At 32.7% G+C, this 14,078-nt stretch overlaps 2 protein-coding genes across 2 annotated transcripts in view; one reads left to right on the top strand and one right to left on the bottom strand.

Annotated features, from left to right (window-relative positions):
• The window catches only part of LOC143236479 (unconventional myosin-VI-like), a 59,616-nt gene that overhangs the window by 28,891 nt on the left and 16,647 nt on the right, over positions 1 to 14,078 (top strand). The window contains exons 11-14 of the mRNA XM_076474765.1: positions 2,489 to 2,732; positions 9,442 to 9,599; positions 12,927 to 13,015; positions 13,248 to 13,320. Coding sequence (XP_076330880.1) covers positions 2,489 to 2,732; positions 9,442 to 9,599; positions 12,927 to 13,015; positions 13,248 to 13,320 — 564 coding nt within the window. The remainder of the gene's footprint in view (positions 1 to 2,488; positions 2,733 to 9,441; positions 9,600 to 12,926; positions 13,016 to 13,247; positions 13,321 to 14,078) is intronic.
• The window catches only part of LOC143239912 (mitochondrial import inner membrane translocase subunit Tim13), a 364,005-nt gene that overhangs the window by 348,529 nt on the left and 1,398 nt on the right, over positions 1 to 14,078 (bottom strand). The gene's annotated exons all lie outside the window — the stretch shown is intronic.

The following is a 14,078-nucleotide window of genomic DNA, read 5'->3' as shown; positions in this document are numbered from 1 at the left end:
CTATAACATATCAGTTGATAAATCAGCAATTGTTGTAATTGAAAGTCTGTTAGATCTCCTGTAAAAAAATTTAGTTGCATGCATCTTTTTATGACTTAGCTAAAAATAGTTCTACTTCAGGCCACAGTTTGACCACATCATCAGTTATTCAGCCTTTTCAGATTTTTTACCATATGTTCTTACATCTCTGAATATGATCTACAAAAGAAAATCAGGATAATTTTTTAAAGTATCCTGTGACCATACGTTTTTTATTTAAAAAAAAATTCAGTTCAGGTGTGTTACTGTGTGCAAATATATCCATACAATTTTGAAAAATACCTGTCAGAATTTTATGAATCCCACTGAAATATTCTAACCAGCCATTCACAATGTTAAATAATGAAGTTGTAAGAAACAAGAAAGAATTCATTTCTGAACAAGTTTATTGGCATAACTAGTTAGTTCATATGGCAGTAGAAATATATTGTGTATGCATTACAGTTATGCAGATATAGCTGAGTTTAAGATTCATAATATAATAAATACAAAGGTAAATGAGACACAAAAAGCACAATGCTAAAATAGGGGCATAACTGAGAAAGATTACAGTCACACCAAACTACAATAATCATAACAATGAAATGTTTCAAAAACTGCTTTGGCGATAAATTACCCTTAACAACAGCAAAAAAACATTGCTTTGTTCAGACAGCTTGAATAAATTTCTGAAATTTGAGTTTGATTATGTTGAGATCACTTTAACTTAGAACATACTGGTGAGCACTTCTGCCTTGCATGGTAGGTGCACTTATCAGACAAAGAATATGTTGGAAAGGAATCCAGCTTTCATCTTTACATGACCTTGCAGGCCATGAGAACAGTTTGTTTCTTGATTTCTTAATAAATGACACCAACACATTGGAATGTTCATCTGATCTATCTTTTATGTTTCCCACATACCATTCATGATCATATATACATGCCACATATTACCCTGGCTGATAATTGTTATTGCTATTGTTAGACCCCATTTGAGCTGCTGCAGCATCACTTTCACTGCTACTACCAACAGTTACAACTGTGACATGATCAAACTGTGGCCTGAAGTAGGGCTATTTTTAGCTATGTCATAAAAAATTGCATGTAACTAAATTTTTTTACAGATCTAACAGACTTTTAATTACAACAATTGCTGATTTATCAACTGATATGTTATAGGAAATTTGAAAAACAAATTCAGCTTTGTAACATATTAAGTCTTAGAGCTATGGCTTATTAAATAAACCAATGTTTTTTTACGATTTTGGGTTTTCAGGTGATTTTACATCCATCACTGTGCAAATCCTAAGAGAGATAAACTTGGTTTGAGACCATTTTTGAATTCTGTGGGAGTAATTCAATCAGTGTAGCAAATTTTAGCCTTCTACCACCATTACAATTGCAGCTTTAAGCAGTCAAATGAAATTTGGCAAAAATTAATCAAATTTTACAGGGCTGTAAATCAGAAACTATTATAGATATTGATCTAATCTTTGGCAATTTTTCATTATATGGGTAGGTGAGCACATGTGAATTTTTTCAAGACATTCTGAGGGGGTCACCTGGAAAATTTTCCAAAATCTGGATGATTTGACAAGGAATGACCCAAGTACTGTTGAAATGAAATGGTTGTGTGATACAGTGGTAATAGTGCAAAGTTTGTTAGTATAAAATGATAATGTATTACAGAGGAACTTTAACATTTTGTATAATTCTTAATGATTAAAGTGCCTTTTAATGGGGAATCATAATTAATAGTAATTATATTTGGCATGAGGCAGTATTAACAGGCTCATTTTATTTTAAAACATTGTATTCTATATTTGATTAGTTAGGACTTTTCTGAGAATAGGAGTGCATAATATTACATTAATCTAATGCTGTTATCTTTTGAGAAATGTAATTGATTATAATCATGCTTTGTTAGAAAAAAATGTTCAGACCTCTTTTGTGTTTGCCACCTTGATTATCTTTGGTATTAAGTGAAACATCTTCAGCAGTGGGTGTCATTGACATTGTGAGGTTGAAATATTATACTTTTCTTCTTCTCATAAACATCCTAAGGGAACAAATATAGAAGTATTTAAAAATATAATAACCTTTAGATTCATTACGGTTCTGAATCTATTGATCAGTAAAGATGACTGAAAGTTAACAGTATATCTTTAGCCCTTAAAAAGTAGGAATGTTGTAGATAAATTGTTTAAATGATTAAATATTACTGAAATAGTCTGTTAGAAAAAACTATGAAATTAAGTTTCTATAATTGTTAAAGATGTGGATTTTATTGATCAGACAAGATGCTTCTGTATTATATAGTAGCTTGTGCACTGCTGTTTAATCTTGTATGGTTATTTGCCATGGAGTAATACCTTTTACCAATTGTAAAACCCAATCATATCATACAGCTAGGTTTGGTAGAAAGAATTTTTTTTGTGTTACAGTAATTATACTGCAATTCTTTTAGGCTTAAATGATCAACAGAAACTAGCCATTTACACAGTTGTAGCAGCTGTTCTTCACCTGGGAAATATAACCTTTGAGGATTCTCCTAATGATACTAGTGGTGGGTGTAAAGTGACCAAAGCAGCTGAAACTTCACTCCAAACAGCTGCTTCTCTGATGGGATTAAATCCCGAGGACCTACGTCATAGTTTACTTAATCGAATTATGCAGCCTAGCAAAGGTGGAGTCAAAGGCACTGTCATCATGTATGTATCGTACAACATTGCTCTTTGCTAGGATAATTCTGTTTGTACTAATTTCTGTATTTCTTTCATAAGTACTCCAACAAAAAATAAATAGTAAAGATTTAAAGGTTTTAGTCAATGGATTTACAACTTTATGATTTTATCTATATCAAAAATTTAAAAATCAGAAAAACAACTTTTGAAAATCACTTAAGCTTTTTATATTTTATAATCATTATGTAGCAATTCAGAGTATTATTTAATTTCATAGTAAAAGTAAGTATACACATCTATTAACCTCAGAAAATAATTTTAACTTGTAAATTCCCATGCTTCCTGTAAATAGTTCTTCCAAAGCATACTTATCATCTGCTGATGATATAGCTATTCATTGACATTGGCTTTGCCTATCTAAGCATTGGTCTTGCATGCTTAAGTTTTTTATGCCTCACTTAAATGCCCTTTGCAATATATAATTTACAAATATCTCAACCCTCATCAGTTGCACCCTCTTTTCTGGTACTGTATACAAGCACCTCACTTAGATAATGTTATCACTTTTTCTGAACAAAGAGTTGGTCATAGTTTTCTGTAACAAAGTGTTACACATTGTCTAGTTATAGATTGAGATTTTTGTGACACCTTGTGGATTTCAGTGTAATTATAATTAAAACAAAACAAATAAGATGTGATATTTATGGTTGTGTATCTCTGTATAGCTGTTGTCAGCAAGTTGGCTAATCTGACCTTTGCTACTCCTCCTTTGTTATCTAGTGTGTGTTCACTGAAAGATGGAGACATTCATTTGTCATGTTTTATTCCTAGGATATCTGAAGTTGCCTTTTATTTGACCTTGGGGAGAATTTAGATTCTGTTTTCATGCACTTTTCTTTACTAGGTTGGCTTCCCATGAGTCCAATTTGGATCCGATTCTTTTCCTGCAATTAATAATTTGGATTTGTAATATTATAAGGCTTTTCTTTCTCTCCCTTGTGTCGACTCCTCCCTCTTTGGTTATAGGGAGGGGGGCTAATTAGTTTCTCCTCCTCCCTGAATTTCTGGTTCAGGCTGGGAGATTTACTAGAAGAGCAAACAATGTTTTGACCTTCTTCGGTCATTGTCAGGTTCACAAAGAGAGAAAGAGGTAACTGACCGGGAAGCTGACCACATGTTTGGAAGGGGTTGTGTAACTGAGTGTCGGAATGTAGAGGGCGGTGTTAGATGAAAAATGGAAACCAGATTCAAAGAACATAAAAAGTCACCTTCGCACGTTTTTGAACAATGCAAGTCAAATAAACACAACATAACCATAGAAAACACTCAAATACTAAATAAAGAAACAAACATAAACAAACGCAAAATTAAGGAAGCCTTACTTATACAACAACTTAAACCTAAAATAAACCAATACAAAGGAACACCTTTATACCTATATTAAATATAATAAAATAAATAATATAAAATTATATATTCAAACATCTAACACCACCCTCTACATTCCGACACTCAGTTACATACTGCTTTGTGCCATAAAACACTAAATCAACCAGCCAACCTGTATATGATTCTGTACTGTGAAGATCTCCTCTTGTAAGGTGTTCTTTGGATGCATTTTTCCTCTGCTGCTTTGGTTCCTAGTCAATGTGGGATTCTAACTGTATCTGTGAATGGAGGTGATGTACTGTATCAAAAACTTTTCCTATATTCAAAATTCATGTAAGATAGGCACACTGCCACCCACACTTTCCACCTTTCCACACCACTGAAAAATGTGATTTTCAATTTCTTCCTGTACTTGAAGTAGTTGGTCAGTTGAATCAAACAGAGAGAGTCACATGCATCAGGAGAATGTGTTGCACTTTTATTGGTGGAGGGCTGTTGCATAATGGTTTATGTATGAGACTTGGTTGAATCGTATTAATCATGGGGTATATGGCAGATGAAAACACTTTGCATATAGGGGGCAGTACTGAATGAGAATAGTTATATATGTGAGGGACTGTAAATACCTATAGGAAAAAACATTTTCAGTATGAAAAAATTTTAACTTGTGTTACTGAAATCAGTGTCTTTGCAAATATAATAGACAAGGAATATAATGTAATATGTAACTGCCAATTAACATTAAGTGGTAAAGAAGTATTTTTTAGGCCTACGAGTAGTAATTAAAATCTTTGTTAAGCTACAAAATGTTTAAACATTCTTAGAGGAAGTGTGAGTTTTTATTTGCTGGAAATATAAGGTATGTCTATATATTTCCAATGTAAGTGGTTCAGTCACTCAAAGACATCATGTTGTGGTTCTTTGACATGTGCATGTTGCAGTGGCAAAGGCCATGATGTCTGTGAGTGCAAATTGGGCCATCACTGTGTTAATTGATTGGAAATGGTTCATAACATTTCTTACCCCAAGGCTCAGAAGTTATTATTCCCACCTCCATCTTGGACATACGCTGCTGCACTGCATATGACTCCTTCAGTGGGAGTGCACACAGATATTTCTGTGGCTTTAACAGAGTCGTTTTCAAACCATGTGCAGAGTGTTTTACCCTGTGAGGATAAGTTTGTTGACAAGTCCATGTCTGTCCTTGTCTTTCTTTTTACCATTCCTTTCAGTGACTGCTAGGGTCCACTTCCTTCAGCCCCAGCTTCTGGTACATGCTCAGGTTCATCTTCTTCAGCCCTGAGATGTAGAACAATTATTCATTTTCATTCTCAGTGCTGGAATCTATGTCTACTGACAGAGACCCACTTGATCCAGGGCAGACTTCATGGAGGTCAAAAGATTTTCTTCTAATAAAAAAAAATGATGTTGTCTTAAACTGAAGGGTTCTCCATCCAGTTCTCTTCCACCTAAATGAAAATGGCTACATTGATACAGTAGAACTCATGAGGTTTTCATTCTAATCTGGATGGTATTAAGACCTTATTGATTCCTGTCATCCTGTGTATCTTTTCTTACAGGAAACATTTCTAAAACTTGTTGATACAGTCACCTTTTGACAGTTTTCTTTATACCAGGTTGTGTGATGAATGAGTGCAAGGTGGATTGGCACTACTGGTCGACCAGCACATGCATGCCGTCTTTGTCACTCAGTATATTCTTGGAGTCTATCACCATACGTGTTTCCTTGGGTCATAACTGTCACTGTTTGTTCTCTCTACCTGTCTCCTGGATATCTCTTGATCAATCACACCTTAATACTCTCATTGAACAATTGCCATTTTCTTTATTAATCCTGGAGGACTTTAAGGGACATAATTCCCTATGAGGTGGTGCTGATATTGATTGGAGGTGTCATTTCATAGAGCGAGTGCCCTAGGATCACAACCTTTCTCTCTTCAATACTGGATCTTATTCATGCACCTTGTCAGTCATTTACTTTGGTTGATATCTTTGTTTGCTCCACTTTTCTTTTCTTGGATGGTTGAGACTGACCCATGGGGCAGTGACTATTTTGCTATCATTTTGAGGGAGACTGGCTGTGGTCAGTGCCACCTGACCCACATACCTTGGTGGAAGCTGGACCAGTCCAACTGGCCCTCTTTCACTCCTCTCTTGGAACTTGATCCTGGCATTGATAGACAATTGCATAGCAACGGTGACTGACTGTGTTGTCCAGGGAGCTTCTCAGTGTATTCATAAAACATCAACATGTTTTCCAGAGTATCTTCATCCATAGTGGAGTCCTGTCTGCCAAATAGCATGGAAGGCTCAAAAACAAGCCTGGGATATCTTTTGTAGGTATCCCACACTTCCAAACCACATTGCTTTTCAGCAGGCTTGAGCCCATGCTCATCAGGGAAGAAATCAAAGCCAGAAGGAGTCTTGGATTAAGTTCACAAATAGCATCTCTTCTACCACCAATTCCAAAATCATATGAGACAATATTCGGAAGATCATTGGCCAGTATACTTCCTTTCCCCTTGCAGTCTTGCTCTTTGATGGCCCAAGGAGCTGTTGATTCCAAGAGCATCATCAGTACTCTATGTGAAAGTTTTTCTCATGCATCATAGTATTTATGTTTGATCTCCACCTTTCTTGGCCATTAAGTCTCGGGCAGAGTAATCACCTCTTTCCTTTCAGACTGATTGTCTCTGTGACTATAATAGCCCCTTTACCCTGGTGGAATTCAAGTTTGTGCTTTGTTGGTCTGGCAGCACATCAGTCAGACCTAATGATATTCGCTGTGAAATGCTGCACCATCTCTCTCCTTCCTCTTTTGCTACTCTTGTTGTCATTTTTAACCGAATCTGGCAAGACAATGGTTTTCATGAAGCTTAGCATCAAGCTATTGTATTCCCTTTATCTGAGCCTGGGAAGCATCCCAAGATGCCTTCTAACTATCATCCAGTTGCTTTGGTGAACTGTTTATGAATGGTTTTAGAAAGGATAGTTAATGCTTGTTTCATTTGGTTCCTTGAATCAAACAGGCTCCTGTTGTCCACCCACTATAGGTTCCAGTGAAGGCTCTCCACCATGGGCCACCTGATTTGACTTGAAACGTTGATCAGAGAAGCTTTTCTCAAGTAACAACATCTTTTTTTCATTTTGTTTGACCATGAGAAGACTTATAATACTACATAAAGGTACAGAATTTTGCAAGACCTCCATTCATGTGGGCTGCATATTCACCTACCCACTTTTGTCCAAAACCTTTTAATGGACCTGTGATTTCAAGTCCGTGTGGGCTCAATGCTTTCCTGTTCATTTCCACAAGAACTTGGAGTCCCTGAGGGCTGTGCCTTGATTGTCACACTTTTCAGTATGTAGATTAATGCTATCATTTGCATGCACTTTTGCCACCAATGGAGTATTCACCCTGATCCTAAGCTCTGTTACAGGGATGTTGTTCTTCCCATGGTCTCTGAAGTAAGATTCTTGGGGCTTATCTTTAACCATAAGATGACATTCATTCCATACATCAAGCAGCTATGTGTCAAGTGTACAAGGCACCAAACATCCATTGTGTTTCACTTCCACTTCTTGGGGAACAGACTGATGTTGTGTGCTAAAGATCTATCATGTCCTCATTCAATTGAAACTAGACTATAGGTCTCTGGTCTATAGTTTTGCCAGGACCTCGGCTTGGAAGATGTTGGATCTCATTCACAATACTTTGGCTCTGCATGAGGGTTTTTGACACTTCTCCAGTCCAAAGTTTGTATTCCAAGTCCCATGAACTTCCTTTTCACCTCCGATGGTTGCAAATTTCTTTACAGTATGCTTCAAACCTGTGATTCTTACCACAGTATTCCACCTGCTCTTTTGGAATAGATGATCTGCCATTTTTCATTTGACCTTTGTGTCCAGGAATAGTTTGCTAAATTTGGTCTGTCCTAGGATGATGTTACTGTTCCCACTGGTCAGCCCATCCCACCATGGCTTATTACCATACCCACTTGTGACTTTTCTTTGAATCACCTTCTATTTGCCAAATATCTTTTAAACTATTTTTTTATTCCCATTTATATTGATGGTTTGAAATCAGGTGAGTCTGTGGGTTCTTTCATGGTTTGTTGTGGTTCAGTGGCTGCTTACACGATTCCCTCTACAGTTTCTGTGTTCACTGCTGAGTTGTATGCTGTTTTTCTTGTTCTGAATCACACATAAGCTATGTAATACATCAGTTGTACTATTTATAGTGACTCTATTAACTCTCTACTGGTCCTGGAATTGCTTCACATTAGTTCCTACCTTGTTCTTATCAATATTTAAAACTGACTGGCCCATTTTCTTCATTTTCCATTTCTAACTAATTTTTCTGGATATAAGGCCCTATTGGTATTCTTAGAAATGAACTTGCTAAACTACACGAGTGGACAGTGACAAGAAATGTAACAATTACTGTAAGATCCTTAAACAGAACAGTTAGTATCAGGAGAATATGGGTGGCATTAGCAATCTGAGATATAAATTTTGTATTTTATTTTCAGAACAAAACATCATGTGTAACTCCACAGACTTTTTAATGATCTGTAATTTGTAGTATTTCTAAAATTAAAAAAAAAAACAATTTATATCTGTTTCCTATTTTTTTATGGTGGTTACAAGATTGGTGAAATTCTCTAAAGCCATATTTAGATACAATAGTAAAAAACATTTGATAATTATCTGGAGGTTATGAAGATTTCACATGTGACATTTGAAAATTTTATGATACATAAAAGTATATTAATCTTAAAATCAAAGTTACTTTGTATGTTGAATAGTCAACATTCAAAAAGACAAATGCATGAGAAAATCATTTCTTAAAAAAATAATATTTTGTGTACAAAAAGCCTTGTAATATTTACTGATAAACTGCAAAATTTTGTGAAGATATGTTGATTGTATTAAAGGTTATAGCAGGAAATCTATAATGAGCTTAAAATGGTTATGGGGTCAGTCTGTGGGTCTGAGGTTATAGAGGTCGTATTTGCCATAATGTTTTTTCACTGATCTTGATTAATACTTTCTGATTTGAATACTTAATACTGTTAATTGTTTTTATAAACATATCAGTATGTTATTGTTAGCAATTTAGCATAGTTCTATTGTGATCTTTTAAGACATACATCAAGGTAAATGGAGATTTGATATTTAACCAGAATTGATCAGTTTGTTGTAAGTTGTTTGTATAAATATAAATTTACTTAAAGTGTATGAAAACGTTTTACTATTATTTGGAACTGTTTGTGAAAGATTTTAGACTTGCATGAAGTCTGAAACAAATCATTTTGCTTGACAGGGTACCATTGAAAGTGCACGAGGCCCAGAATGGTCGAGATGCATTGGCAAAAGCTATGTACTCCAGGCTGTTTGACTATATAGTACACTGCATAAACCAGAGTATTCCTTTTAGTTCTTCTCTCTACTACATTGGAGTGCTTGACATAGCAGGCTTTGGTAGGTTAAATCTAATGGATTTTGTTGCATTTTTTTATTAACATATTTCACTCATGATTTGTCATTAAATTATTATATTTTGAAGTGGAGATCATGAAACATCTTGATTCATTTACTTGAAGTTTGCTTGTCACTGGTAAAGTGGATCCCTTTGTGTAGCTTTGTGCATAACAAACAAGCTTAAAGTTTAAATATTATCATTGAAAAAGTAAATTAAAAATGTTATATACTAACTTTCTCAGTCATATATATTTTCAAAAAAAATTATTTTCCTTATCATGATTTGTGCATTTTATGCAAGTTTTTATGCTGGGATTATAAATGTAGTGAATTTTGATGTCATTCTTTGTCACTTTTAGTAAAGATATATTTTCTCATAAGTTAAAAAATATTAATAGAAAGTAATGAAATATCTAAATCTGAATAGCTCAAATTATAGGGTTTTTATTTATTTCTATCAAGGCTTCTTGAACACACGTGTTTTTCTAACATCATGAGTGAAATATTTAAATGTATGAGTAATACATTTTTGTTCAAATGGCTTATTTTGTTTTGAAATCTTAATGTACAGAAACCAATCCTACAACATAATGTACATGCACAGTAATGGAAATAACCAAGCAGTATATGTATAGGAGCCATTAAAACAAGTAATGGCAACTATTTGTTTAGTTGTTAATGGCTCAAAATGTTATCAGAGCAAATATAAAAGAAAAACAAATTATACAGTGTGAGCTCTGTATTTTGCATAGAGCATTACACCTTGTTTTTATGCTTTAATATAATTTATCAATGGAAAATATGAAATATTATTTTAAATATTCTGTATTACTCTCCACAGTTCAACCAAATTGCTTTGTCACTTTATGAATTTTTCGGTTTCAACATAAGTACATACTCCTCAGGAACAAACACCTCATATATTTGTTCAGATCAAGTTTTAGTTGTGTTCCACTGGCCTCTTTATTGTCAGGATATAATTTCATCATATTTGCGGTATGTAACTGGAAGATGAATCCCTGCATAATGAGTTATATTTCTGAAGAAGTGACAAGATGAATCACTATCTACATATATTTGTAAGCAGTTAGGGTGCTATCTGTTTTATGTATGTCATCAATACCATTGGCTGAGTTGAAGCATCAAACTTGTACTGATATCCCATCATGCTTTGGGCAGACATTGGCTGTGATACTGTTCTGTTTGCTGTTGAACAGATTGCCACTGATTATTGCTGAACAATTGTAAACTTGGATTCATCTTCCACTCTTTCATTCCTGGATGAATGTAATCTGTTTAAAGGACAAAGTTGTACTATGGAATTAAGAAATTATATTAATAAACTTGTGGTCATTTTGTTCACATATTAAAAAAAACTTCAGAGTTTAAAGTTGTTCAGTAAAAAAGTTTTATTTGATTTTATCCACAAAAATTTTTAAATATTGCAAATTTAAATTTTTGGCTCATTTCATTTCACAATGTAATATGGTACTCACAACATTGATTTCAATGCATTTTTGTGTGCTTTGTTTTATTGCACTGCAAACAAAATACTGGATGAAATGATTAGGAAATTCAAAATTTTGATCTACAGGTCATGTAGCTTTTATAAATGAAATATTTCATTTTTAAACATAATATTTGTATGAATTCAGAGCTTTAAATTTTTTGAAAAAATTCATTATGATAAGTTTTTAAGCATTTGTGAATTTCCTAGATTTGAGTTTAATATAAAATGGCACTAAATCCTCTACAGAGGAAAGTCATAGTATTTTGTACAAAATAATGCTAATTTGTCCCTGTAAGGTAAATACAAGTGTAGCTTCAGCAATTGTTTGCCAATTGCTTTTTCTCAATTTCTGTTATCATACTATCAAGTTAAACATGTCATAAAAGGTCTTTTTTCTCTGATCTTCATTACTTTAAAGTAATAAATGCCCCAGTTCAGCAAAGATTTGCATGGAGGTTATAATATGTAGCTAAGAGAAAAGATATTTGTCACCAACTTCTGATAAAAGTGCATTTCTGATTTTTTAAAAAGTTTTGCTATGTTAATTTATACTTCATTTCAATTATAATGTTCAAGTGTTAAAAAATATGTTTTTCTTAGAAGAAAATAAGGTAGATTTAGTTGAACCATTTTTCATTCAATCATATCAATTTCATTTATTAAAAAGTCTGCTGTGTTATCTCTCATTTGTATTAGACCTTATCAGCTTGAGTAACTGTTTGAATGAGTAAAGAAAATCATTAAAAAGAAATGGATTACAGAATATATAAATGATTACAAAATGAACTTACAACTTATTATATACATTCATTGAAATTTTCCGATCAACAATTTTTAAAAAGTCTGTTAGCTTGTAATTTGGGTAAGATAACAAAAAGTAATTTTTTATTGTGTGTTAGTGATTGTAAATTTAGTTGTGTGGATTGCTTTGGGATTTAAAACAAAGATAAAATTTACAATTTTTATAAAATAAAAACTTTATAGGAAAGTTGTAAAAGAACCTGAGAAGATATAAAAATCAATAACCAAAATCTACAACAAAGGTAGTTATGTTTGTTTCATAAAAACTTATTACAATGAAATATTTCCATATTTGTAAAGCTACAGACTCCTAGAAATATCACATAAAAATAAGATATTTGCAAAATATACATAAGAAAGGAATTCCAAAGATTTTAGCTATTTCATGTTGTTTTTTTTGTAATACAATAAAAAATATCAAAATCATATCTCGTATAGTTAAATAATGCATATTGTTAGGTTTACTTATTCAAATATTTGTGGTCCAGTTTACATTTCAGCTTTTTCATCAGCAGTTTTTAAGTGGCTACATGTTAATTGATACTACTTGATACTAATGTGTGTTTTATGGTTCTAAAGTAAATTCATATCTACATTTAATGTAAGATGTTTGATAAGATATGAATCTAGTCATTGTCTAGCTTGTAAAACTGTACTTTGAAATACTTAACATCATGCTTGGATAGGTTTAATTTTTTGCTTTGACACTCTGTGTACCCTCTTCAGAGTTTTGCACACAGTTTCTACAAAAATATGGGATCTGCTACACTTTTTTCATTGTTGCAATCAATCACAATTTAACCTATTATGTTTTCATGTAATAAAATAATGACATTAGTATTTGCCTTTCATACTCCTTTTTCCTCATTATCTTCATAATTATTGAAATATTGTACATGTGTGTGTGTGTGTGTGTGTGTTTATACATGAGGTTTACATATCATAAAAGTTGATTCTAAACTGACATTTATTTTAATGTGACAGTTAGATCAATTATTATTTTGGTATTCATCTAGAATATTTCCAGAAGAACAGTTTTGAGCAGTTTTGTATCAAATTACATGAGAAGCTTCAACAGTTTTTTAATGGAAGAATCCTTAAAGATGTAAGTTGCACTTTCAAAATTAATCTGCTTTTTTCTTTAGTGTTAACTAAATTCATAACAATTTTTTTGTTCTGTTGATGGTGTTTTACTAGTATCAAAGCTAGAAAACTAATAAATAAAAATGCTCATCAGATTAATTTTTAATACTTTAATGAACTTAGACAGTTAATCAGCCAGTTTGGCTAATACTGTAAAATATTCTAAACCTTTTGTTTTCAATTTAATATTTCAGGAACAAAATCTGTATGAAAAGGAAGGCTTAGGTGTTAAAAAGATTGAATATGTGGACAATCAAGATTGTATTGGTAAGAAACATGATTTAATTTTCAAGATATTGTTAATTTAGGACTGTTAATATTTGTGGTTTTAATTTTGCTTGAAAAATATAAAGTTAAGAAGTCATGATTTACAAATCATATTGTGTTTTAACCCTTTTACTGCTTGTACTACACAAAATCACTCCAGGTGCAACTTTTCAACTCTTAAGTTCAAAAATTTCTTGTAGTTCAATTCTAATATATTTCTATAAACGTTTTTGCCAGCAAATGATATTGTTATATTGTAGTTATCCTATTTTATAGTTTTAATAAACTTTTAAAATGTCTAAACTTTTGTTTTTGCACTATGTCAGTAAGCATTTTAACTCTGCATTTTGTTTTGATGGTCATCAAGGCTTACATTTGTTCCCGACAATTAAAGTCTATAGAAGTGCAAAGAAAATTAATTAGATTTCAGAGTGCTAGAGACAATGTAAGCTGAGCTATTAATTTTTTCATTGAGTACAAAAATATTTTTCTCCCAGCACTGCATGTCTTTTTAAAAATAGCTACACCCTATAGTTAAAAATGGTTGTAAATGAGACAAGTAGACTGCAGCATTATGCAAATTTCCACTTGTTTTAATCAAGAAATTATATATTCTTTTCTTTTACTTATAATAACAGAATATGTAATTTGTAATTCTATTAAAGAAAACAAAATCTAGTAAATACATACAAGGTTTTAGACAAACACCATATGAAAAATAGGAAATCTAGAAAGTAAGGAAGAGTGTTAACTTTCTT

This window comes from Tachypleus tridentatus, chromosome 13 (assembly GCF_004210375.1).
Source record: "Tachypleus tridentatus isolate NWPU-2018 chromosome 13, ASM421037v1, whole genome shotgun sequence".
In the NCBI taxonomy this organism is placed as follows: Eukaryota; Metazoa; Arthropoda; class Merostomata; order Xiphosura; family Limulidae; genus Tachypleus; species Tachypleus tridentatus.
The sequence above is the reverse complement of the archived record's forward strand: the minus strand, read 5'-3'. Positions and strand labels throughout refer to the sequence as shown.